General features: G+C 36.1%; 1 protein-coding gene across 1 annotated transcript in view; it reads left to right on the top strand.

Moving 5' to 3' along the window:
• TP53BP1 (tumor protein p53 binding protein 1) overlaps window positions 1-27,149 on the top strand; it is a 127,288-nt gene that overhangs the window by 43,147 nt on the left and 56,992 nt on the right. The window contains exons 14-16 of the mRNA XM_044660015.1: window positions 20,095-20,214; window positions 21,252-21,449; window positions 25,912-25,969. Coding sequence (XP_044515950.1) covers window positions 20,095-20,214; window positions 21,252-21,449; window positions 25,912-25,969 — 376 coding nt within the window. The remainder of the gene's footprint in view (window positions 1-20,094; window positions 20,215-21,251; window positions 21,450-25,911; window positions 25,970-27,149) is intronic.

Raw genomic sequence — 27,149 nt, forward strand, 5'->3', positions numbered from 1 at the left:
TACTCCAACCTCTCCCTATGAATAATTATTCTAATTACTATAATAGTGAATACTATAATAGTGAATAGAGTTCACTACAGAGAATTACACATAACATTTCTCCACATAGGAATACAAATAATTAGATCTTATTGAAACCCTTAAAGAGGCAAATTTAAAAAATAAGAATTTTCTTTCTTTCCCCTCTGTTTCTTATTTACCTTTTTCATGTTTCTCTTGATTTTTGTGGTTGGATATTGAACTTTCTATTTAGTCCTGGTCTTTTCTGTGCAAATACTTGGAAATCTTCTATCTTGTTGAATGCCCATACTTTCCCCTGGAAGTATATAGTCAGTTTTGATGGGTAGGTGATCCTTGGTTGTAGACCCAGTTCTTTTGTCTTTCTGAATATCATATTCCAAGCCTTGCGGTCTTTTAGTGTGGAGGCTGCCAGATCCTGTGTGATCCTGATTGGTGCTCCTTGATATCTGAATTGTCTCTTTTTGGCTTCTTGTAAAATTTTTTCTTTTACTTGGAAGCTTTTGAATATGGATATTATATTCCTGGGGGTTGTCTTTTCCGGGTCTAGTGTAGAGGCTGATCTATGGATCCTTTCAATGTCTATATTGCCCTCTTGTTGTAGAATTTCAGGGCAGTTTTGCTGAATAATTTCTTTTATTATGGAGTCCAAATTTCTATTAATTTCTGCTTTTTCTGGAAGACCAATGATTCTCAAATTGTCTCTTCTAGACCTGTTTTCTTGATCTGTCAATTCCTCATTGAGATATTTCATGTTTCCTTCTATTTTATCAATCTTTTGACTTTGTTTTATTTGTTCTTGCTGTCTTGAGAGATCATTAGCTTTTAATTGCTCAATTTTAGCCTTTAGAGACTGGTTTTCCTTTTCAATCTGGTCATTTCTGTTCTTCAATTTACTTGCCTCACTTTCCATTTGTGAAATTCTGCCTTTTAAACTGTTATCTTATTGCCAGATCTCTTCCATCATTCTCATCATCTCAGATTTGAAATCTTCAATAGCTTGTGACCAGTTTTCATTATTTTGGGAAGGTTTGGATATGATTATTTGTTTGTTCTCCTCTGCTGTTTACTCTGTTGTCTGGATTTTTTTTCTCTATGTAAAAGTTGTCAAGTGTTAAAGATTTCTTCTTGTTGATCTTTCTCTTTTGGGGTTCTTGTGGATGGCTTGCCATTGTGAGCTGCATGCCCTCTCAGGTTTATCCTCACACCCAGGGTCTGTCTGCACTCTTTAGGCTTCTGAGGTCTCAGGTCTAGTTGTTCTCAGGGTCAAGCCTCCTGGTGGTCCTCTTGCTTGTTCCTCTGCCTGAAGCTCCTTTAACAGTCTCAGGGCGCTGCTTCCACAGTCGTGCACCCCTCTGCACTGGGTCCCCACCCAAGGTCCCCGCCTGTGCTCAGGATCCGTGTCTGCGCCTTCATCCGCGCCTGCGCTCAGGGTCTGTGTTCAAAGTCCGCATGTTCTTTAGCCTCTTGGGTTCTTAAGCCTTGCTGCTCTCAGGAGCAGGCCCTGGTGATCCCAGGTAGCTCCCAAGGACTTAATGGGTGCCCCAAACTTGCTCTAACTCTTTTGCACTGGCTTTGGCACTGTAGGTGGTGTGGGGGGGAGGGGGTTGCTCTGCTTGCATTTTAGTGAGAGCTGTTTCACCTCTTTATAGCATGGAAATGCCCCAATTCCACATACCTTCAATGCTGAGCCCTGTTGTGGGTCCCTTCGTTCGTCTGGATTTGTTTTTATGTCTTCTTGAGGAGTCCTATATGTGTGGGTTAGGAGAGGTTAAGCAGCTGCTTTTTACTCTGCTGCCATCTTAACCTGGAAGTCTCTAACTTCCGTGAGTTCATTTATGACCTGTAAAATTTTTTTTTTCTTAGACAAGGATTTTATCTTGTTTTCTGTTAATCTGGGTAAATTTATATTTCTTAAAATATTCATCCATTTCATTGAGATTGTCAGTTTTATTGACATATAATTGACCAAAATAGCTCCTAATAATTTGCTTTAACTTAATCATCATTAGTTATGCATTCATTCTTTTCATTTTTTGTTGTTGGTAATTTGAATGTCGTCTTTTTTTTTTTAAAGATGAAAATTAATCAGTGGCTTGTCTTTTTTGGCACATAAACAAGCACTTAGTTTTATTCATTATTTCAGTGGGTTGTTTTAAAATTTTTTTTTTCAGTTTTAATTTCTCCTTTGATGTTCAGAATTTCTATTTTGTTGTTTAATCAGAAGATTTTTAATTTCTGCTTTTTCTATATATTTTTTAGTTATATATCCTATTCATTAATCTGCTCTTTCTCTCTTTTATTGACATAAGCACATAGAGATATACATTTTCCCCTAAGTACTGCTTTGGTTGCATCTTAGAAATTTTAGTATGTTGTTTCATTTTAGTCATTATTTTTAATGAAATTATTGATTACTTTCTATGATTTATTCCTTCATCCGTTCATTTAGCATTGGATTATTTCATTTCCATTTAATTTTTAACTTAGCTCTAAAGACCTTTTATTGAATGTAGTTTTTATTGCATTATGGTCTAAGAGGGGTGCATTTAATATTTATGCTTCCTTTCATTTGTTTTTAAGGTTTTTAATGTTCTAACATGGTTAATTTTTGTGAAAGTGCCATGTGAAGCTGTGAAAATGGCATATACCTTTGTGTTTCCTTTCAATATTCTCAAGAGACCTTTCAAATATAATTTTTCAAAAATTCTATTCATGATCCTTCATTTTGTTTATCTCATGGTTAAATTTCTCTGTGTTGGAGAGGAGCAAATTGAGGTCCCTCACTAGTGTAATTTTATTGTTTATTTCCTCCTATGTTAAAATTTGGATGCTATGCCATTTGGTACATATGTGCTAAGTATTGATATTCATTTTCTGTGGTATCTTTTAGCAAAATGTATTTTCACTGATTATATCTTTTTTATTAGGTCTATTTTTGCTTTATGCTTTGAGATCATGATTACTACCTCAGCCTTTTTTACTTCAGCTGATGCATAATAGATTTTGTTCCAGCCCCTTATTTTAACTCCCTGTGTATCTGTTTAGTGTGTCTCTCATAAACAACATATTGCTGAAATCTGGTTTCTAATACATTCAGCTCTTTGCTTCTGTTTTGTGAATGAATTAATCCCATTCTCATTTACAATTATAATTGCCTACTTTGTATTTCCCTTCATCCTCTTCTTTTTTTTTTACCTTTCTTTACTCTTTTTCCTTCTCAAAAGTCCCTTTTGCTTCTGATCACTGTAGAAAGAAAAGAGAGAGAAATAGGTTGAAATATAAGTGAAAGAAATGGTTTTATAGAAGAAGATCTGGCTGCATGCTAGAAACTTGATGACAACAGATTCTGGAATCCCGGAGGGAGGATTTGAAGAGGCACCAACTGCTGAGAGGGGCTTTTGCTTTCTGTCCCTGGAGCTGAGAGGAGAGAAGATAGATAGCTGATCTCTATTGTTCCTGCTGTGATAAAAACTACAGTGAAGTTGAAGCGAAGTGTTTATACCTGTTGGGAAATACCTTTTCTTACTAAGAAGATTAAATTGAAGAAGATACTGTAACAACTAGCCTGACCTAATCCTGAGACAGTGTTGGTGTGAGGGCCTCAGGCCAAACTCAGGGCCTGGCCCAGCTGGGTTGAACTCAATCAGCAAGAGTTCATTCCTTGGCCATCTGAAGATTGTTTTATCATGTAAACCAACTGAGAGTATTAATTAGAGTCAGATATAGACAGTGAGGACTTGGGGATCTTAGCTAGTGTCAGGAAAGGTTTAGGGAACATCAAGAAAACGAATTTCCCATGCAGGAAATGTAGAAGGGGGAGGCTAGTGAGACTTCTTAGAGCTAGGGAAACCCTGTTCTTTAATCCTCCCTTCATAGTCATTTATTATCAATAAATCCCTTTTACCTGTTTACTAACATTGTCTTGCAGGCCTGATCACGCACTGGACCAGTGAGTGAGGCCATTAACCTTACTTCACTGAGGGATTCTGAGGGTTCATATATATTTCAGTATACTTTACATTTCATTTGGCTGAGCCAGAAAGGGCTAGAAACGGAAGATTTGGGGTTTTTCAGATTCAAACTGCCATTTTGAGGTCTTTAGAATTTTGACTCTGTGACAGGCAGTTTGAGTTGGCTTGGAATTCTCAGAGCTGCAGGCCCAATGGAAGACAACACTGTGGTTAAGCCAGAGGGGGCTCTCTCTCTCCACCTACCTGTCAATCACAGCCAAGCAGTTTTTCTCTCTCAAGCTGCTTAGAATTTAAAGTGGAGGGGAATACAATTTTGTGTGGACCTAAGATAATTCAATCTTCTCAGGGTATAAATTATCTACATTTGTTTCTAAACAGCACAATGGAGTTATTTTATTACCAGATAACAGTGATACTATTTTTTTCTGGTTATATTACCAGAATATTTGTACCAGCTAATGGGATGTAAAGCCATACTTCCCATTATGGAACTGATCCTAAGATGAATGCTCTTCTATATACTGCTGCCGATTCTCCTGTTACTGTGCTCCTACCAATTCAAAAGGGTAGTGGTAGCAATGATCAAAAGACTGAAAGCTACTGGATTTTTCAATTTTGGGGACAATGAATTAAAGCAACTAGTGTTGGCAATGCAAGTGAAACTAACTCAGCTTGAGGCTCATTGTGTAGAACTAAGCAAAGGTAATGGATTGTGCTAAGGCAACTAACTAAGCAAGGGGGTGATGAAAATATCCAAGCACCTACCAAGCTTCAGTTGGAAACCAAGGCACTAGAAAATACAGCTGCAAACTTATTCCCACTTAGAGATGTTTCCTACGTTACTCCAGATATAGGCATAGTCCATGTAAAATCCCACAATTTACATCAGCCGATCTCGATGCCATCAAGCGCAGAAACCCTGAAATTTTTTGACAAACCCCACAAAGTTATAAAAGAATTTAAGAGGGTTATTTGGATAGTTGATCCTGATTTTTCCAATTTTGAGTTAATTATGGAATAACTTCTAACTAAAAGGGAAAAGCAACAATTTATAGAGCAAACCAACAGAAATCCAACCCTAATATTCTGGCCCACAGGAAACTTGGATTTTTTTTTGAGCTTTATAATATTTAATTTTTTAAAAAAGATTTTCCATGGTTACATGATTCTTGTTTTTACTTTTCCCTTCACCCTCCTTTACCTCCCCTCCCAATATCCAACGCATGTTTCCACTGGTTTTAACATGTGTGACCAATCAAGACTTATTTACATATTATTGATAGTTGCATTTGTGTGGTTGTTTAGTGTCACATCCCCAGCCATGTCCGCATCCACCCATGTGTTCAAGCGGTTGTTTTTCTTCTGTGTTTCCACTCCTGCAGTTCTTCCTCTGAAAAACTTGGATTTTGAATTAAATTTTTTTGGAGATTTATTGGTATCTGGGAAAAGCTAGGGAGTCTATTATTGAAACCATGAAGGCAAACTCCAAGAGGCCTGATACCTGGTCTAAGTTTGAAAGGCCTAGGAGGAGTCTGGAGAGTCGCTGGTTACATTTTTGGATAGATTTATTGAGAGGCAGGGGAACATTTCTTAGGCATGGACAATCTGATGGAGGAAAATCTAAGTCATATCTGCTGCCAGTTTGTGAAAAATTTCTGTAATGCAGTCAGAAATTTCTTCAGGTCAAATTGTCCTAGTTGGGAGACAATGGATTTAGAGAAACTTAGGAGGACAGAATGTTATTATATCTACCAGGCTGATAAGGATAATCATATCGAAGAGAAAAGTGGCCCAGATTGAAGATAAAAAGAAGCAGTTTAAGGAAGCTAATCAGAAATTAAGGGACAGTGAGATAAAAGGAAGTTAAAGCAGTAGCAGCTCTCAGGTCATATAAGCCTAGAACTGAATATACTCCCAGGCAATCTAGAACCAACCCACCAAGATGCTATCTGTGCAATAGAGTTGGCCATTTTATGAAGGAGTGTTGCTTTAGGGGGCAGTTCTCTGGACAGTCATACAGGGGAAACAGAGGCTATAACAACAGTAACAATGGCTATAGGCAAAATTCCTATGGCTATACCAACAGATATAATCCTTATCAAAGACAGGACCAAACAAACTGCCGTGCCCATAACTGTTGTCAAAGATCCCAACAAGCTCCTCATCTCTACACAGTGCAGGAGTATGTAAAGAATGGGGATAGATTGAGATACTCTCAAGTGGCAGGGAGTAATTGCCAGAAGGGGATATACAAAAGGGAGCCTCTGCATTATGAAGGTATACCCAGAACAGCATATAGCTGGAACACAATAGGCAAAAGGAAATAAGACCAATGACATACAAACTGAAAGCAGTAGAATAAATATAGAATGTAAGGAAGAACAAATTGATACAGTAATAACAGCTAGTGAGAGTAATGGGACAATAGAAAGCTGTGAGAACAGAAACATTGATTCAACAGTAGTACTAGCAAGTGGTGGGGGCAATGGAACAGAAACAGAAGCTGAAGGGAACTGTGGTGAAGCTACTAAGTCCTGGCAAAACAAGAGCAAATTCAAAGTCCTGGCAGGGCAGTGAAGTGAAAGATAATGGGGATATGGGATGTGATGGACAGGGATTAGAGATCAGATTCCCAGATCCATTGATGTTAGCACCAATTATTGAAGCATACTCACTACCGAATAACACAGAGCCACACATATCATTAAAAGTGGGGGAACAAATTTATAATCGGTTGGTAGATACAGGTGCAAGTAAATCTGTCTTGCAAACATCCCCTGATGATTGCAAATATGTAGGTGCAATGGAAGTAATAGGGGCTACTGGAAGATCACAGAGAATGAAAAAATTACAGCCAAAGATCGTATCTTTAGGTCCTCTGTCTGTTGAACACTCCTTTTTACTTATGCCTTCCTGCCCTATGAATCTCCTGTGCAGGGATCTGTTATGTAAATTAAGGGCAACCATCCAGTGTACACTCTCTGGGGAGATATCGCTACACCTACCAGAGGAATTTTTGAAAGTATTTCCAATGCTGCTCTTAGATACAGTAGACTCAGAGGGATGGAGGAATAATTTACCCTATTCTGGATGACATCCCAGTAGGATTTTGGGGCTATATCTTCTAAAGATGTGGGGTTACTCAAATCAGCAATTTCTGTAAGGGTGAGGATCAAAGATGGACCTTCTCCTTGCATTGCACAATATCCCCTAAGTAAAGAGGCTGTAGTAGGGATCAGACCAATTATAGAATTCCTATTACAACAAGAGATCATAGAACTTTGTATCTCTGAATTCAGTACTCCTATACTTTCAGTCAAAAAACCAAAGACCAATGCAGCAGGAAAAACAGTATAAAGTGTACTAGCTTGCTTTCCTTAAATCTGCCTTGCTTAATATCTGTCTCCTCTTCACCTTCCTCTTTCTTCCCCTTAGTTCTTTCCCATCATAATTCCCTGTTGGTTAAAATGAATTTCTATATTATTCTCTCTTTGAGCTAGTTCAGATGAGAGTAAAGTTCAAGTGTTGCCTGTTTTTCATTTTCCTTTCCATTGTATTTACTCTTTTATGTGAAATAATTTTCCCCATTCTTCCTTTCCCTTCTTCCTCCCATTTCATTCCTTTTCTTCACTCTTCCTGTGTTTTTCTTTTGAGATTATCCCAACATATTTGACTTACATCCATGACCTCTATTTATGCAGACTCCTTCTAACTTCCTTAATGATGATAAAGTTCTTAGGAGTTACATGTATCATGTTCATTTTTGGGAATGTGAACAGTTTAACCTTATTAAATTCTTTGAGTCTTTCGTTTAATTGTCATTTTCTGTTCAGCTCTGGTCTTTTCATCAGGAATGCTCAGAAGTCCTCTAATTAATTAAATGTCCAGGCCCCCATCCCTTACCCCTTTCCTGAGGGATTATACTCAGTTTTTTTTTTTAAACCCTTATACTTCGGTGTATTGTCTCATAGGTGGAAGATTGGTAAGGGTGGGCAATGGGGGTCAAGTGACTTGCCCAGGGTCACACAGCTGGGAAGTGGCCGAGGCCGGGTTTGAACCTAAGACCTCCCATCTCTGGGCCTGACTCTCACTCCACTGAGCTACCCAGCTGCCCCTATACTCAGTTTTGCCAGGTAGGTTGTCCTTGGTTGCTATTCTAGCTCCTTTCCCTTCTGGATAATCATATTTTAAGTCCTCTGCTCCTTTAATCTTGTAGCAACTAAATCCTGTATTATCCTGATTGTGGCTTCATGGTGTTTGGATTCCTTTTTTTCCCCCTGGCTACTTTCTGTATTTTTTTTCTTGACCTGGAAGCTCTAGAGTTTGGTTGTAATATTTCTGGGAATTTTAATTTTGTGATCTTTTTTAGGAGGTGATTAGTGAAGTCTTTCAATTTCTATTTTGCCCAATAATTCTATGATATCTGGGTAATTTTCTGTCATTATTTTTTGAGATTTTTGAGATTAATCATAGCTGTCTTTTTTCATTATTTCACTTGGTATTCTAGACTTTTTTCCTCTCCAGATGAATTTGGTTTTCATTTTATTTATCTCTATGGTGTCCTTTTGGTAATTTGATTATTGGTATAACTTAAATCTATAAATTAATTGGTAATATAATTTTTGTTATTTTTCCATGCCCCAGCTGTGAGCATTGACTGTTACTCTAGCTATTTAAAGTGTTTATTACTTTATGATATTCCCTAAAGAGTATGAGTTCTTAACTATTTTTGTGTCATGGACCCTTGTGGATCCATGCCAGTTTAACAAAACCTGTGAATTCCTTCATAGAATAATATTTAGAAATACATAAAATGAATTATATAGAACTTAAAAAGAAAACCAGTTATTAAAGTATATATTTTTGAAAAGTTCACAATCCTCAGGTAAAAAACTTCTGTTATAGAAGGTGAGATTCTCTAGATGTTCCTTTTTGTGTTTCTTGTTAGTGAGATCTACAGCTACTCAAAAGAAACTGGTATTCACAATGAAGAATCCAGGAGGAGTCTGTATTCATATTGTGTAGATTATGAAATGCAGTTGAGTGAATGTCCATTGACTATATCAGTGTGTATGTGGTATAGATAGCTTTTAGGTACTGCAGTTGGATAGATTAATGAACCAGCACCAGAAGTGAATAGGAGGAATTTCTTAAAGGCCTTTCCTTTTTTTTTTTTTTTATATTCCTCAATTATCTATCCATTTCAATTGATTTATAGTGTTCTATTACATCAATTAAACACATTTTAGTTGAATGAATGCCCATTGACTACATCGGTGTGTATGTGGTATAGATAGCTTTTAGGTACTGCAGTTGGATAGATAGTGAACCAGCACCAGAAGTAAATAGGAGGAATTTCTTAAAGGTCTTTTCATTTTTTTTATATTCCTTAGCTGTTCAATTTAATTGCTTTATAATGTTCTTTTACATTAATTAAATACATTTTATTTGACCATTACCCTGTTGTTGGACATTTAGGTTACTTTCAGTTTTTTGAAGTTACATTTAATACTTCTATGAAAATCTTTATATAGAAAGCTTTTAAAAATACTTTCAGGGTATATTCCTAAGAATAGAATTATTGGATCAAAGAATATGATTATGTTTTATAATTTTTATATGTTAACAGATTATTCTCCAAAAAGATTTTGCAACTTTGCAGATGTACCAAGTTTCACTACAGCTTCACCTGTATTGCTTTTTATAATTTTTGCCAAATTAGTGGCTGTGAAGGTAGTACCTCAAAGTTGTTTTAATTTTTGTCTCTATTAGTGATGCTGAGCATTTTTCAATTAAAATTTTTTTGTTTCATAATTTGAAAATTACTTATATTTTTGACTGTTAATGCATTTTGGACTGGAAATTATTACATTGATTTGGATGGATAGGATTTATCTTGATAGAGAGAAGGAAGAGGGCACTTCGGTTTGGTTTAAGTGATATGAGCTGTATTATGAAAGTGTTTTTTTAATAAAAAAGTAAAGCAAATTAGTATAGCTGCACCAAGGTGTTGAACTAAGGTGAGTAGTTGAAGATAATTTTGGAAAACCAGTTTGGGATCAGATTAAAAAGGACCTTAAATACCAAACTACAGAGTTGACTTAATTCTGTAATGTAGTGGGTCTTTTAAATTTACATGAGATTTGGAACTGAAACCTTCTTTTGTCCCTACTAATGAGATTCTCTCAGCTTTATTTCCTGGAGCCAATAAGTCATTTCCTTATACATGCAGGAATTTGTGTAATTCTGAAGCATATGGGATATACTTCATATTCATGTTAAATGCTACGGGACAATTCCTGCAGATGTCTATGGGAAGTCCTTTATTTTGATCATTTAGCCCCTATTGTCCAGAGTTTCATTTTCCAATTCTCCTCAGTATTATTTTTCCACAAGAAAAAAATCAAGTTGGTGAAGAATATCCATGTCCAGACTATGATATACAGTTGGCCAGACAACCCACAGAGTTGAGTAAATATTCTTTTAATATAATCTTCCAGGTGACACATTCTGTTTTTTTTTTCAAACTATAATGTCATCTTTTTCTGTGAGGAATGGCTATTATGTTTTTGTGTGGGTTTTTTTTTTTTGAGAATAATAATTATACATCATTCTAAGATAGTATTTTACAGGTTTTGAAGTGTTTTATTTGCAGCCTGATGAGGGTAGATAGTGAAAAGATTATCTTTATTTTAAAGTTGAGGAAATTCAAGCTTAGAGAATTTAAGTGACTTATCCATGGCCATATAGCTCATAGTTTATAGAGCTGAGACTATTCCAGTGCCCATACCACTATGTTATACTGTTTTTTTGTGTTTTGCTTTTTAAATAGAAGGGGACAAAAGTATCAGAGTTTTTAAAAGATTGATAGGAAGAAAGTGATATCACACTATGAATTAGACACCACTCTCCAATCTTTGTCTTGTGATTGATCCATTTTTTCTTACATTGGATTTGCTTAAAATTGGTTACCAATACAAACCTTTTTTGTTCCCTGAATATAAGCAATTTTATTAAAAATGATAAATATCAAATTTAAAAATATATAATTTTGGTTGATTTGTTCAGGTGGTTAGCTTTTAGGATAAAGTTTTAACACAAATCTCTAGGCATTTAAACATTTTATGTTTGTAATAGTTAAAATTAGTAGTGACCTGTCAAAATGAACACTTAACTGTATATATTTATGTGATAATTGATAAAGTAAAAAATATTTCATATCACTGGAGGTTAAAATGCTTTGTGTAGTCAAGAGAATGCTTAATGTTGGATTTTGTTATCTCCTGGACTTCCTGGCTTAGCATTCTGAGTATATGGGAGTCATTGGGCTGCATTTTTTTTTTAAACTTAATGAGTACATCAGAAGAGGGTCAGGAAGTCTGGGGGTTCGGCAGATTTTTGAAGCCATTCTCATTTTATAGTATACTACTTAAGATTGCTGAGGACCAGAATAGGTTATCTGGACTTGGACCTGGTCAGGTCTTGCAACCTTGAGTGCCACCTTAGATTTGAAATGTACCACATGGCCCTAAAGCATCAGTATTTTGGCACCAGACAGCACACTGATTCTGATCCCAACTGTGGTGATCGGGTAAGCAGAATAATAGCTTTTTTTTTTTATGCCAGTATTTTATATTATTAAGGAGATAAATTTCTAATAGGAAGAAAACGGAGGTAGAAAGGAATTTAAACTAGTGTTAGGAGGTAGGAGGTAGAAAAACTGGTAATGAGTAGGACTGGAAGTAGAAATACAGGACTGCTGGAGCTGTATAATCAATATGAAAGATTTCTTGAAGAAAGGACTATTCACCTACTGTCTACTTTAAGTGCTTTGCTCATAATATATGCTTAATAAATGTTCGTTGAATTTAATTGGGTAATAAGAAGAACATTTTGCTTCAAAATGATGCAGATTGCTTTAGAGATATGGAAATTTCTTACTGGTCCCAGGAAATGAATGTGGGAGAGCTTTCACCTATCTAGTCCCACTCTCATTCTGCTTGTAGAAATGTAGACAGAACAGGATACTAGACATTCTTGCTTAGAGACAACAGAATAAGTTGACTAGGATAGAGGAAGAGCATGTCAGTCATATCATGTTCTAAATGGAAGATTGGAGGTGCTTAATCTTGCAAACTTTTCTTTTCTCATAAAAATTTTTATTGCTATTTTTTTGTTTTTTAATATCACCTTTATCTTAAAATATAGATTTCTTTTTCCCTCTACCTAGCAAGACATCTTCTAAGCTTTTCTAGGAATCACTTCTGCCAGCTTGTTGTTCCTTTTAAATTGTGTGGGGTTTTTTTGTCTCCCGAGGTTACCCCCCCTGCCCCCCAGTTTCCTAATCCCCTAATTTCATCATACAGATGCCTTTCAGAGTCCTATCATTATTGTCCCTGTGGTCACTGTGGATGGAATGGGTCAGCTTTCCTGCTGCTTCTCCCTACCATCATCACTGTTTAGCTCTGCTTTTTTTCTGCCTATTTCTGTTCTCTTCTTTACATTACTTTGAATAGCAGTTTGGTGAGAATGGAGAAGAGAGCTGGCCAAGGGAGTGAGCAAGATTTGCATCCAGCTTCCAATACATAACTGATTGTGAGACTCTAGGTATCGCTTAGCTACTTGGTGCCTCAGGCATTGTTCTAAAACCAAAAATGGCTGAGCAGTTGCATACTTGAATTGGAGGGAGTTTCCAAACTGGGGAGTTCTCCATACTCTTGAAATTACATGATTGGATGGAGTTGGAACAGGCTGTTATCCCTGCTTTAAGAGAGACAGTAGAGACTGATGGGTTGCTCCAGTTTAGGAGCTCTGAGCTACAGTAGGGAAAAAGCCAGTTATTGTCCACACCAAGTCATTAATATGATGAGCTCCGAAAAGTGGAAATTCATTGGTCTGCTTAAGGAAGGGCAAACTAGCCTGCATCAAAAAAACAGCATGTTAAAGCAAGTCCAGTCAGGTTTGGGATCAGGTCTCTGTGACTGCTGTGCTTCTAGCCTGGATGAGATAGGGATATCTAGTTACCAAATAAAAGAAAAATTATGTATTCTGACAAAAAATATACTACCTTCATTCTGATTTCTTTTAGGTTTTTAACTAAAACCTAGCTTTCCCCCAAAGATTCCGCATTTTTGGCAATACTCCCCCATTCTATCTCATCTCAAGGAACTTCTCATTCCTACCTCCAGATTCTGACACTGCCACTGTTATTCAACACCTTCTTTTTTGAAGTTCATCCCTATCTTCTGCCAACCTGTAGGACATTTTTCTATCTTTCTCAATGGCTTTGACAATTAAGTCTTTTTCTCTAACCTATTCCCCAAAATTTTCCTGGGAGGCTTCAATATTTACATTAATGATTCTTTAATATTCAGGTCACATTTTTAGACCATCATACCTGAAACTATTCTTCAAAGAAAAAGAAGGAAAAACAAAAATCTGCCTCCTCTTATTCTCACTCCCAAAGTAGAAAAAGAAGGAAAAACAAAATCCCTCTTAGAAACACGTATAGTCAAATAAAACAAATTTCTATGTTGACTGTATCCAAAAGAAATCAGTGTCTTACTCTGTTCTTGAGTCTTTTACATCTCTGTAAGGAGGCAAATAACATGCATTTCATCAAATTTGAAACTATCCTCTTCAGCATTTCTTGTAGCACAATGCTGTTCTATCACATTTATATTTCATAACTTGTTGAACCATTCCCCAGTTGATGGGAACTCCTTCAGTCTCCAATTTTTTTTGCCACCAAAAGAAAAAAGAGCTATGAATGTTTTTGTACATTCTAGGGGTTTGCTCATCAAATGAGAATATTTGCAGGGCACTTAGCATAGTGCTTAGTATATAGTAGGTACTTAATAAATGCTCGTTCCCTTCTCCTTCCCTCTTCTTAGAATAAATCCTGCCAATATCTGTTTTCCATCTAACTCCTCCTGCCTATTTCCCTGTAGAGTAGTGTATATTTCTGTACCCAGGTAGGAGGGTATGTGTGTATATTCCCTTCTCTCCTTTGACCAGTTCACATGAGAATAAGTTTGAAATGTCAGCTTCTCCCCTTTTCTCCTTATTTCAAAAGATGGGAATGATAGATGGGACCAAAGCCCCCTTTCTCCCAGCATTTGTCCAAGCAAAACCTGGCAGAACATCAGGACCTTCCTGTCAGGCCTGGACAAATGACCTCCCGCATCACTGACCATCAAGCTTGAGAATTTCCTACCCCCAGAGACCAAGGTTCCACATCCCCTCAGTGCCATCCAGTGAACTGGACCCAAGTAATTCCAACTTGACCAATAGAAGCAATCCAGATTACCTCATCCCAGACAACCACATTATAAGAAATTGTCTCCTTCTCCACTCCTGTGGAGACTCAGCAGCCATCATTGCTGGTGTTGAGCTCCCCCTTGTCCTCGTGCCCTCCTCCCCCCATTGCTACTTCTACTGCCATCAGTCCCCCATTTCCCCCATTTCCCCCTCTTTTCCTCTAAATAAAGCTTTGCTCCATTATTTCACTCTCTGCCTAATTTGTCTCTGGCTGGACTTCCTGTTAGCCAGGTTTGACATTCTACTTCTCTACCCTGATTATCTGAGGTGATTTTCCTAAAACTTTCTCTTTCCTCCCTTAGTGTTTTCCTTTTTCCTATTCTTTTAAAATCCTTAAGATATAATAGAACCACTCCCAGGCCCTCTGTTTAAGTTAGACTTCTTCTATGACCCCCAGTGATGATAGAGTTCATAGGGGATACTTGTTTTATCTCCTCATATTAGTATGTAAGCAGTTTATTTTAACTTTGACTCTTATGATTGTTTATGTTTACCTTTTTATGATTCTTTTAACTCCTTTGTTTGAATTTCAAAAGAATACTTGACTTTTTCATCAGGAACTCTTGGAAGTATTCTATTTAAGTCTTCCTCCCATCCCCCCCAACCCCCACCCCCCAGCCATAGGGTTAGATTCAGTTTTCCTGGTACGTTATTCTTGCTTATAAGCCTTTTGAAATATGGTATTCCAAGCTTTCTGTTCCTTTTATATATGATCTTGACTGTGACTTTATTGTGCTTTCAATATTTTTTCTTTGCTGTGAAGCTCTAGGTTTGGGCTATAATGTTCCGGGAGCTTCCATTTTGGGATATCTTTCAGCAGATGATGAGTAGATTCTTTCTACTTGCAATTTGTCCTATGGTTCTAAGAGATCTGAATAGTTGGTTTTCCTATCTCCCTTCTTCCTTCCTTTCTTCCCTCTCTCCCCTGCCCCTCTCCTTTCCTCCCTCCCTCTTTCACTTTCCATCTTAGAATTGCTACTAGATATTGGTTCTAAGGCAGAAGAATAAGAATAGTAAGGATTAGGCATTTGGGGATAAGTTATTTGCCCAAGGTCACATAGCTAAGGAGAATTCAAGGTCAGATTTGAACCCAGGAACTCCTATCTCCAGGCTTCTCTTTCTACTGAGCCATCTAGCTGTCCTGACAGTTTTCTTTTAAGATTTCTCAAAATATTTCTTGGCTGTATTTTCAGTCATAGTTTAAGGTTGTTGAATAATTTTTTCTTCAACCAGCAAAAATCTTCCTTCTCACCTTTTCACCTCAACTACTTTCCCCTACTTGAAATCTAAAGGAAGATCTTATTTCAAACATGAGTAAATCAAAACAAATTTCCACATTGGCCATGTCAAAATAAACTATCTCATTATGCACTGAATTCTTTGCCCCTCTACCAGGAGGAATACCATGTTTCATCATTAGTTCAGTGATCCTTAAATTTTCTGTCCTTGAGCTATTTTCCAGGTCAGTTATTTTTTGCAATAAAACACCTTACATTTCCATCTTTTTTTCCCCAGTCTTTTGACTTTGTTTTAATATTTCTTATTGTCTCATTGAGAGAGCTGATAAGTCTAAGATCCTCTCTAACTGTAAATTATTTTGATCTTTGATCCCTTAATTCTTCCAGATTCTTCAAGTTCATCAATATTACCCAGGTCTGACTTTCCTACATTGATTTAATTGAATTGTCAGCTGTTTCAATTATATTTCCTTTTTTATTTACCCTTTAGATGTTAGTTTTCTTCATCTTCTACTTTCATTCCCATCAACTCTTAACTCTTCCATTTTCTGTCTCTTCTGCTCCTATTGCCCAGTAAGTGAATCCTTCTGTTTTTGCCTTCCTTTTATCCACAGAACTTAGCAGTGTACCTGGCTTGTAGTAAAAAGCTAATTTGACTATATGGCAACACAATACAGTGGAAAAATTGTTGGACTTGCAGTCAGAAGATCTGGTCCACTTACTATTGCATAGTTTTGGCAAGTAATTTAAAAACTATGGACCTCTGTTTTTTCATCTGTAAAATGAAAGGGTTTGAACTAGATAAACTCTGATTTTCCTTTCCACTTTAAGAGATGTGATTTGTGAGTTCATGATTTGATATGAACTTCCTTAACTCTAATCTTTTATACTTCTCTCTCCATATTCATTTTTTCATTCTCTTCTCCATCCTTTAAAGAAAGGTATGCTTTAGCTGAAGCTAAAGCTAAATCCTACATTTGTGACCTTGTTCCATCCATTCTCATCTCTTCTGTTATTTTACTGCAATGTTTATTGCCGCACTTTCTTTTGTCTTCAATTCTTCCCTTAATTAGCCCCTTTCAGCCTATTTTATCTTTTATCCTACTACCCCTCAAACTGTCATCTTGCCTCTTCTCTCTTCCTTTCAGTACTAAATACCAAGAAGGAAAAGTCTGGTGGTTACTGTTGCAGTTTGCTATTCCCACCACTCTTTTGAAACTTCTCTCTGAAGGTTCCTTACCTCTAACCTTACCCCCAAACCCAGCCTCATACTTTATTTTTCTGCTTGATATATATCAAATTGACCAGACATGGTTAATTGAAAACTAATAGTCTTTTTCAATGTAAGATTTTATAGAGAGCCTCTTTGCTGACCACTGCTTACTTAAAGTGATTTATATGGGAGTGAGTAAAATCCAGAAGAAATGTATAAAGAATCACTAAAGCTTAGTAATTAATAACCTTAGAACCAATACCCAGTATTAAATATAAGACAGAAGGTAAGGGTTTAAAAAAAAAAAAGAATCACTAAAGGATTATCAAGTCATGGGCAGGAAATGAAAGATTTGGCACAGATACTGTTTTTAATACTAATTGTGTTTACAAGTGAGAATCTAAAAATCTTTGGATATCTTTTTTTTAAACCCTTACCTTCCATCTTAGAATCAAGAGCAGTAAGGGCTAGGCAATGGGGGTCAAGTGACTTGCCCAGGGTCAGACAAGTAGGAAGTGTCTGAGACTGGATTTGAACCTAGGACTTCCCATCTCTAGACCTCAATCCACTTAGCTACCCTAGCTGCCCCTGAATACCTTTTTTTTTTTTTCAAACATCACCTTTATTTTTCAACCTGTTCCTTTCTTCCTTCTCTACCCAGAAAGTCATTCCTTAAAACAAGGAACAATAAAAAGGAAAAAAAAATGCAGACCCAAACCAACCGATAAACCGTATTTGATACTATGTATAATATTTCTGTAGTTCCCCATCTGTACAAAGAAGGCAGGAAGCTCATTTTCTCATCTCTTCTCCAGGGTCAAGTTTCTCAGTCATTATAATTATATACTATTTAGGTCTTTTTTTTTTTTAGCTTTCCATTAAATGAATTTTAATAATTTTATATAATATATTCCAGGACCTCTTTAATTTCTGTCAATTCATCGAAATCTCATGCTTATCATTTCTTATGTAATATTCCACTACATTGTGTACCATTTTTTTTAGCCATTCCCCAATCAGTGGGTTTCTATATTGTTTTCATTTCTTTGCCACCACAAAAAGTGCTGCTATCAATATTTTGTGGTATATGAGACCTTTCATTTGTTTTTAACCTCTTTGGAGCATATATATGGCAATAGGATTTCTGGGCCAAAGAGTAGCCTTTTTTTGGGGCGGGGCAGGAAGTAGGGAAATTAGAAGAGGAGAATTTAGGAAATGAACACATGGCTATTGGTGTTAGAGAACATTTTAGCCAAAGACAGATCTCATAAGAACCAGGAAAAATATATTTGTATGGGGACTTAATCATCTGAGAAAAGTGCCAAGGTATTACGACTGAATAGATAGGAAAATGATAGATGTGGCTTGAGATAAATAGCAGTTGAGAGGCCTACAAATGAAAAGAAAAACAGAATTTATTTTCAAGACTTCAGATATTTGTAGAACATTGTGCAGAGTATTGATAACATATATGAAGTTGAGATCTTAACACCAGTAAATAAAAGTCTCATAGATATTATCTAGACTTAGTGATAAAGTATTTTATATTCAAAAGAAACCAGTTAGCTAGATTGAGCAGTGGATTAGCACTCTGTATTGTAAATTAGTATCACAGAGAAAGTGGCATTTGAATTGGGATTTCTTTATTTATTTTAACCGATGATTTTGTTTTTCACAAGATGGAAGAAATTCACAGCCTGATTTAGATGAGCAAGGAAGAACTAGTCGATAAAGTAGAAATGTTGGAAATATTGGCAGAAAGAATATATAACACCTTAGAATTTATGCTAGCCAAGTAGAGAACTTAATATGATAGAATTTAGGACCTAGACTTTAGGATAATTAGATTCCAAGAAGTTTGTAAGTATGATCTCAGGGACTGAAGCCCAAGGAGGAAAGTCAGTTAACTTAAAAACAATAGAAAACAATGAAGAACAAAATTTTTAAAATTATTTTTTTAAATCAAAATTATCTCCTTTTCCTCCCATTCCTCCCATTCCTTTCCCTTCTCTTCCCCACTTAAAAAAAAAGAAAAGCAAAACCCTTCTTACAAAGAGGAATAGTCAAGCAAAACAACTTTTCAGATTTGCCAAGTCCAAAAAATATCTTATTCTGCACCGTGAATGCATTATTACTTCTCTTGTGATGCTCTATCACTGGTTATTGATCTGATTAGAGTTTTAAGAATAAAATTTTAATGATACGTGTGAATAATTCTGATTGAGAAGATAAGGAGGAAATACACAAGACTCCAGTATGATATGTAGGGTATTCACTGATTTTTGACCTAAAAGGATGTGTACTAAAAATGGAAGCAAGGCCCTGTGATTAATGACAAATATAAATGGGTAGTATATTCCTATAAGGACAGTGAATGCAAATTGCTTGTCAAGAATATTGTAGAGGACCATTATGCTTCAGGCAGGAAATTTTATTGAATGATCTTTTTAGTTTCATTTTTAATAGTAGTACTACTTTTATGCAAATAGTAAAATATTAAATGTTTTGTTGCTTTCACAGTTGGTAAGTATGTTTTGGAGACTCTTTTTTTAGTTAGATATGATATCAGATCTGTCAACATAACCCTCCTTGCTAAGATTTTTTTGTGTGTATGTGTAGAATTTTAAGATTTAAATAGTAAAGAAAACACCAGCTTAATTTCTTTCCCCTAATATTGAACTCCTCCTATATATAGGAATCATTGTGCTAGGTATTTTTTTTCCTTTTTAATACTGTGTATTGGTTCCAAGCAGAAGAGCAGTAAGGGTCAAGCAAAATGGGATTAAATGACTTGCCCATGGTCCCACAGCTACCTATCTGAGGTCAGATTTGAACCCAGGATTTCCTGTCTCCTGGCTTGGTTCTATCCACTGAGCCACCTTGATGCCCCCTGTGCTTGGCATTTCTAAAGCCAGGGCCTGTGATTTTAGTACTTGTCTTTCCTAAAAGATGAGAAATGTTTTGGAAAAAAAGAGAACCTTTTCAGTGTATTTTTGAAAATAAGAGTGCTCTTTTTAAAATTAACAACAAATCACAAACTGAAAATTAGTCATAGAAATTAATATTTGATAAATAGCAGAACAGCTTACAAAAAGATCTTTTAAAATGGGATAGCCTCTTGGATAAAAATGCCTATATTGTCATAGCCCAAATTCATCTATATGATGCTATGGGTAGTAAAAATAGACAATCTGGTGAGGAAATGAAAGTTATGCAAGAGACAATGATGGCTGAGAGTAGTGACTAGAGAAGAATTTTGGGGCAAATACCCCTAGTAGACCTCCTTTAAAGTTTACTCTTCTATTGCTTATTTTGTGTCTTTCTTTTTCAGAAATCCCATTTCATTTTACTTTGCCTAAGGAAGATGATGTTATCCCACCTTTGACCAGTACAACTCCACCTTTGATTGGACATCTTAAATTAGGTCCAAGGAGACACAGTACACCTATTGGTGAGTGATATAAAAAAAGATACTCTTTGACATAGAAACTCTTGAGGTGTCATCCTTTATAAAGAGGATATCCATAGGACCATCTGAGGAATTGGGAGTAGGTGATATCATTAATTCTTCTTGCTTCAGGAAGAATGTGACTGACTGCAGATCTTCGTACTCTTATTCCAATCCCCCTGGGGATCTGGTGACAATTTCCAGTTTCTTAAATTTTGATAATTTTTTTTGACCCTTTGGCAATATATATTTGTATAGTACAAGTTGACTATGCTTGCTTTTTTTTTACAGAAGATAGGGTGTGGAGGAAGTCAGCCACAAAAACAAACAAATAAATAAACGATTATTGATATAAGCTTCTTGAGGGCAGAAGACTATTTTTGTCTTAGAATTCTCAGAGTTTAGCAGAGTATATGGCACGTAGTAAGTGCTTTATAAATACTTTTTTTATTCATTTGTTGATTGAATAAGCATCTGCTTTGTGTAGAACATTGGAGAAAAAGGAATGGTAGAAGGAGCATCAGAAAAGGAGGGAGGGGAATTTACCATACTACCTGAAAAGATACATAAGGGACATAAAGCTCATAGAAGATGTCTACTAGTGCAACACCATGTACAAATCATGTATCTGCTTGACAGGCAGGAATACTTAGGTAGTCCCCTCCTCTACAGCAGTTCATTAGTGTTCTACATTAATCTATTTGTTTTCTCTAGTCAGTGCTGGGAGGTAACTGTCATGCCGTCTGGAGTTTCCTGCTACCTATGCCTGATGCTGGCAGATGTGGGTTGGCTGAGGGCTCATGCAGCATCCTAAATCCAGATGTGGAAGTGGAACTGAATCCTGTTGCTCCTCTTAAGACCAGGTGTCAATTATAGCGTGTAGTTGTGGATATTTGTGACAGGATCTCCTCTAGGTACAACTACTTGAATCCTGCAAACCTGTGGAATCATATAGGCAAACTGATGACCCTGAGGTGCTGTATTTTAATGTTTGTGCTTTAGTGGTTTTTTTTTCCTTCCTCCTCCTTCCTTTCTTTCAGTTGTGGACAGCTATTCAGAGAGCCCCATAGCAACCAGTGATGTTATGGCTGAAAGTTCTGTGGGGTCCAGTGATGTTACTGTTGAGAGTGAAAAGGGGGATTCCAGAGCTGTCCCAGATGAAAAACTGTGTCTGAGAATGAAACTGGTTAGCCCTGAGACTGAGGCCAGTGAAGAGTCCTTGCAATTTAGTTTGGAAAGTAAGTTATCTTTTTACCTGTATCTGGGTAAACTATGATAAACTTTTCACCCCTTGTTTTATTTACTGTAAGACCCAACTGAGTGATTTATCTTGGCTATTTTTAGTACTCCTTTTGTTTTAAATTTTACTTTGGTTTTAATATCTTTTTTTTATGTCATATTCCTCTATTAGTATATCCCTCTCTTTTCCTTGTGAACTGTACCTTATTAAAAATTTTAAAAAGAAATTTGAAAAGTTCAACAAAACCTACCAGCACATTGATCATGTCTTAACAGTGTAAGCATACATCATACCCACAGTTTCCTACCTCTGCCATGAAGGGAGGAAGAGGCAAGCTTTCTTTTTTTCCCTAAGCAATGTGAATAATAGGAAGATGGGGTGGTAGTATAAATGAATTGATGGGGGGACTTGTGTTGGGCTGAGTTTTCTGATTATTGTGATATTGGGATGCCTTCTATACTGGTGGCATTTTCATATTTTCCTTTGATTTGGAGGGGAAAGAGTGATATATGGATAAGTAAGTACTATTATGGCTGAAATACTAAATATCCTTGGATTTTCATTCAGAAATTCTAGGTGTTCAATAGCAAAGCTGGGATGGTAGAATATGAATGAATTAAAGCCAGAATGTGAGTGATATAGGAACATTATAAAATTAGCATAGAACGTTTTAAAGAGAAAAGACAGCATTCTCTTTGGGATCACAGGGGAGTTAAATGAGGGGTGTGGAATTCTAGATCGGAGGGAGCAGCTGGGTGGCTCAGCAGATTGAGAGCCAGGATGTCCTGAGTTCAAATCTGGTGTCAGGTACTTCTTAGCTATATGATCCCGAGCAAGTTACTTAATCTCCCTTTCCTAGTATCTACCTCTCTTCTGCCTTAGAACAAATGCTTAGTATCAATTCTAAAGAGAGAAGGTAAGGATTTTTTTTTTTTAAAGAGTGAATCAGAATGGGATAGATTAGGACTGGGGAACTGTAGCAAGATAGAATAATTTAGGATCACTTAGTATGGGACTAGATTTTTTTTTTCCCTCATTTACTTTGTCTTACTATATTTGTGTTCTCTTTTTTCCTTTTGTTAGAATTTTTTTTAAAAACTAGAAAACATTTTTCTAATCAGATGTATGTGGAGATATGGGGTATCGGGGAGGTAGGCACTGGCAATGGGTACCAGGATATAGTGGCAGTTGGCAAAAGGAAGATATTAAGTGGTTAGGGATTGGGCATAGCAAATCTCTGAGCCCAAGAAGCTATCTCAGCCTATGTACCCACAAAATCAGAGCATTATAGGATTTAAAACTAAGAGGGAACTTGGGTATTATTTGGCCTGCTCATATTTTACAGAAAAGGAAACTGAGGCCTGCAAAGATTAAGTGATTGCCACACAGCTAATTAATTGCAAAGCTGAGACTTGAACCCAGGCCCTCTGCCCCTAAATCTCATGCCTTTTCTTGTTTTTTTTTAGATTATGAACTTAACAGATAATTAATGTTAGTTACCAATACCAAGAAGAGAACAAGGATTATTTGTGAAACCATGAATGATATATATCAGAGTAGGCAGGCCTTGGAAAGTCCAAAACTAACTAAAAAAAAACAAGTACAGCAGGTAGGAAATGAGATGTCTGTTCTAACCTTCACTGGGACAAAGCGTACTGTTGAGGTGTGAGTAACAATATTGATTGGCTTTTGCTAGATGATGAAACTTCTCAGAGATGATTTTACTGGAGGAATGATAGAGAAGTTAGACAATGCAATTGGATGGGAGATGAGGAAATATCTGTCCTCTCTTTTTTCCTTAAAAGGAGGCCTCAGTTGATAGGCCTCCTTAATTTCTAGAAAGTTCATAACTACAATACAAAGTGTTGCTAAAAGGCCTCCTTAATTTCTAGAAAGTTCATAACTACAGTACAAAGTGTTGCTATAAATATTTTCAAATATATGGTTTTGTTTCTCTCTTATCTTTTACTCCTTCAGTGGAGTATATGCCTTGTAGTGCTGTATACTTGCTCAAAGAGTATGAATAATTTTTATCTTTTGGGTATAATTTCAAATTGTTTTCCAGATTGACTTGAAGACAACTTCACAGTTCCATCAATGATATGCCTGTTCTTCCATAGCCCTTCCAGCAGTTGTCATTTTGCTTTTTTTGTTATCTTTGTCAGCCTGAAGTTTGTGAAGTTGAACTTCAGAGTTATTTTAAGTTCCATTTTTCTCACTATTAGAGATTTCATATGATCGTTGGTAGCTTAGATTTCTTTATTTGAAACCTACTTATTCATAACATTTGACCAGTTATCTACTGGGAACTGGCCCTCATATTATGTATTTATACCAGTTCTCTATAAAGCTTGATAATGAACTACATCAGAGAAATTTGCTACAGAGATTTTCCCCAGTTAACTTTTTGTTACGATTCTACTTATATTGCTTTTGTTTGTGCAAAGACTTTGCTAATAAAAACTATCCATTTTGCCTTTTGTGATTTTCTCTGTCCTTGTTTAGTTAAGAATTCTTCCTCCCCCCCCCAAGTTGTAAAAATATCTTCTCTGTTTCTCTAATTTTTTTTAGTATGACCATTTATGTTCTTCATTTGGAGCAAATTTTTGGAATGTAGTGTGAAATCTTTAATTTCTTTCAGATTGCTTTCCATTTTTCTATCTGTTTTTGTAGAAATTGGGTCCTTAAGTGAGTATATAGTATTCTTGGTGTTTTGTTTTTTTTTTTAACACTGTACTACTTACTGTGTTCAGTTACTTCTGGGTTTTAGGGCTCTTTCCATACTATATTGTGCCCTTGGAAGGACATTCCTTGAGTTGGAGTTCATTCACCAGAGAAGTTTTATAGAAGTGAAAGGCAGAAATTTTGAGACCAGAGAAAAGATCATTCCACTTAATTGAGTGAAGGAGCTGGTGTGTTGGGATTCTGACTGCAGTTCATTGAAGTCTAAGTGTAGGATTGGAATTCAGGGGCAAAATGAAGATTTGGAAGAGAAGATTTGGAGTCAGAGAACCTTGGCTTGAGTCCTGGCTCTGCTTTCTACTACCCTAATTACAAAATGAGGAAGTGAGACTAAGGTGATCTCCATGGTCCCTTCTGTCTCAAAATCTATGATTCTGTTCCATTCAATAAACATTAAGTGCCTGCTATGAGCCAGGCACTGTGCTAAGTGCCAGGATACAAAAAGAGTCTAAAGATTGTCTCTACTCTTAAAGGAGCTTATGATCTAATGGAGGAGATAATTTACAAATGAATATATAGAAAGCAAGCTGTATACAGGATAAAAAGGAAATAATTAACAGAAGTCAGGCACTAGAATTAAGGAGGGTTGGAGAAGGACATGGAACATTTTTACCTTTTAGTTTCTTCTGTTAGAGATCAGTCATAGGAACACTGGCTAAGTCAGACTCCATGAATATTTGTATCTTGTATATAAACAATGGGAAAGGCATTGTTAAGTAATATTTACTACCCCTCAGATTTTCCAGCTCATCTTGGAATTATCCAAACCACTTTTGGAGTTCCTCTCACTTATTATCTTTGGAGATTTCAGTTTTAATGTGGATGATTTTTATGGTATCATCAATACCATAACAGTTATGAGACTTATCTTATGGAGAGGCAGAATGAGATAGCTAGGCCATTAGACTTGAAGTCAGGAAATTAGGAAGGCCTATATCTCAGTCCTATTTCAGACACTAGTTGGGTGATGCTAGCTAAGTCACACAATCTTTCTGAGCCTCCGTTTCCTCATCTGTGCAGGTTGATTTTGATGATCAAGTGAGATAATATTTGTAAAGTGCTTTTCAAACTTTTAAATATTATGTAAATGTGAACGGTTGTTATTGTAATTACTTATTTTATCTTCATCTAGCTCTGAGATTTTTAACCTGTTTTGTGTCGTGGACCCTTTTGGCAGTCTGGTGAAGTTTATGGACACCTGAAAATAATATTTAAAATGCACAAAATAAAATATATAAATTGCAAAGGAAACCAATACATTAAAATACAGTTATCTATCAATCTGAATTAAGAGTTAATTTTAAAAATACTTAATTTTATAAAGGTAATTTTTAAAAAATGAGTAATCCTTAGGTTAAGTAAGGACCCCTGATTTAGAAAGATGTATAAATGAAAGGTTAGAACAGTAATAGGGGTTTATTTTCATCATTAAATGAGGCTTCTTCGTAATTTCATATAACATTTTTGGCTTTGCTCACTTAGACCAGAGTAAATTATTTTGTTAGGATATTGATTGTAAGGTGTGGCAAATGCTTGTGTTAAATCATTGTTAATGATTTTTTTCCTTTCTGTTCCTGTTCTTCATTCCTATTTCTATTTCTTTCTGCTATAGAGTAGAAGAAAGAGTAAAAAATTAAGGATAAGCTTTTTAGGTATGACACTAACTGGTTTCTTTCTCTATTTTTCTCCCTTCCCTCCTTGCCTGTGTTTTTGTTCAGAGCCTGTAAGTGGTGAAAGGAAAAATGGATCCACTGCTGTTGCTGATTCTGTTGCCAGGTAACCAGAGCTTGTTGCTATGCAGAGCAGTCTCATACAGAGCCACTGTTAACGAAGGAAAAGATGATTTATCAATAGTAGAAAAAGATCAAAATGAAGCCTAGAATAAGGGATCTGAAGGAAGAAAAATTTAATAAGTCCCAACTTTTTTCACTAACACTCTGACAAAACCTTTTGTCTGCTAACTTGTCTAAAATGTTGACAGAAGCAATTTTTAAAAATTTACTTCAATAATCATATTATAATCCTCATCTTGAGCTTCTTTGCTCTTGGTAGGGCTATAATATGTGGCAGGAAATAGTTGGATGGTCTTATATAGTTATATTTATGGACTCGGGGATTTCGACTATTAGCCATTGTATAAGATCATTTCTATTCAGTATTCCAAACTAACTGCTGTTGTGTATTGTATTATTTTTGTTGTTGTTGTTGTTGTTAATCATTATGTAAGATCATCCTAATTACTGTCCCAAACTGTGTTGTGGTACATTATTGTTGTTGTGGTGGTGGTATAGTATATTATTGTTATTGTTGCTGTTATTACTCTTTCTATAATGCCTTGAGGGTGACTATATCTCTAGGTTCAGACCTGAGTAGTTGAGTTTTGCCATCTGGTGGCTATGAGAGGGTATAAAAGTCTCTCATCTGCTACTGACTATAATCATAAAACATTAAATTCTGAAAGTACTGCTTAAGTCCTGTGATATGATCCTAGTTCTATCTACTTGTTTACTACATATTCTGAAAAAAAGATTTTCATCTCTCTGGACTTAATGTCCCTTTCTATAAAATGAACTTCATATTCCAGGGTGAGGATTATATGCTACTTTTTTTTTCTTTTTTTTTTTTTTAAACCCTTAACTTCTGTGTATTGGCTCCTTAGTGGAAGAGTGGTAAGGGTGGGCAATGGGGGTCAAGTGACTTGCCCAGGGTCACACAGCTGGGAAGTGTCTGAGGCCAGATTTGAACCTAGGACCTCCCGTCTCTAGGCCTGACTCAATCCACTGAGCTACCCAGCTGCCCTGACTTTTGAGTCTTCTGCTAAATACTTTTTATAAGTACACAGTCTTGCTAATTGGGGAAAAATCCATTTTTAAAATTCTGTTGTTTTTACATTATTGTATTCCAGATTCTGCTTATTGTTAGTCTGCTTGTGCAGATGGAAAAGAGATTAAATCTC

The sequence above is a fragment of the Gracilinanus agilis genome, chromosome 2 (genome assembly GCF_016433145.1).
Source record: "Gracilinanus agilis isolate LMUSP501 chromosome 2, AgileGrace, whole genome shotgun sequence".
NCBI classification, from domain to species: domain Eukaryota; kingdom Metazoa; phylum Chordata; class Mammalia; order Didelphimorphia; family Didelphidae; genus Gracilinanus; species Gracilinanus agilis.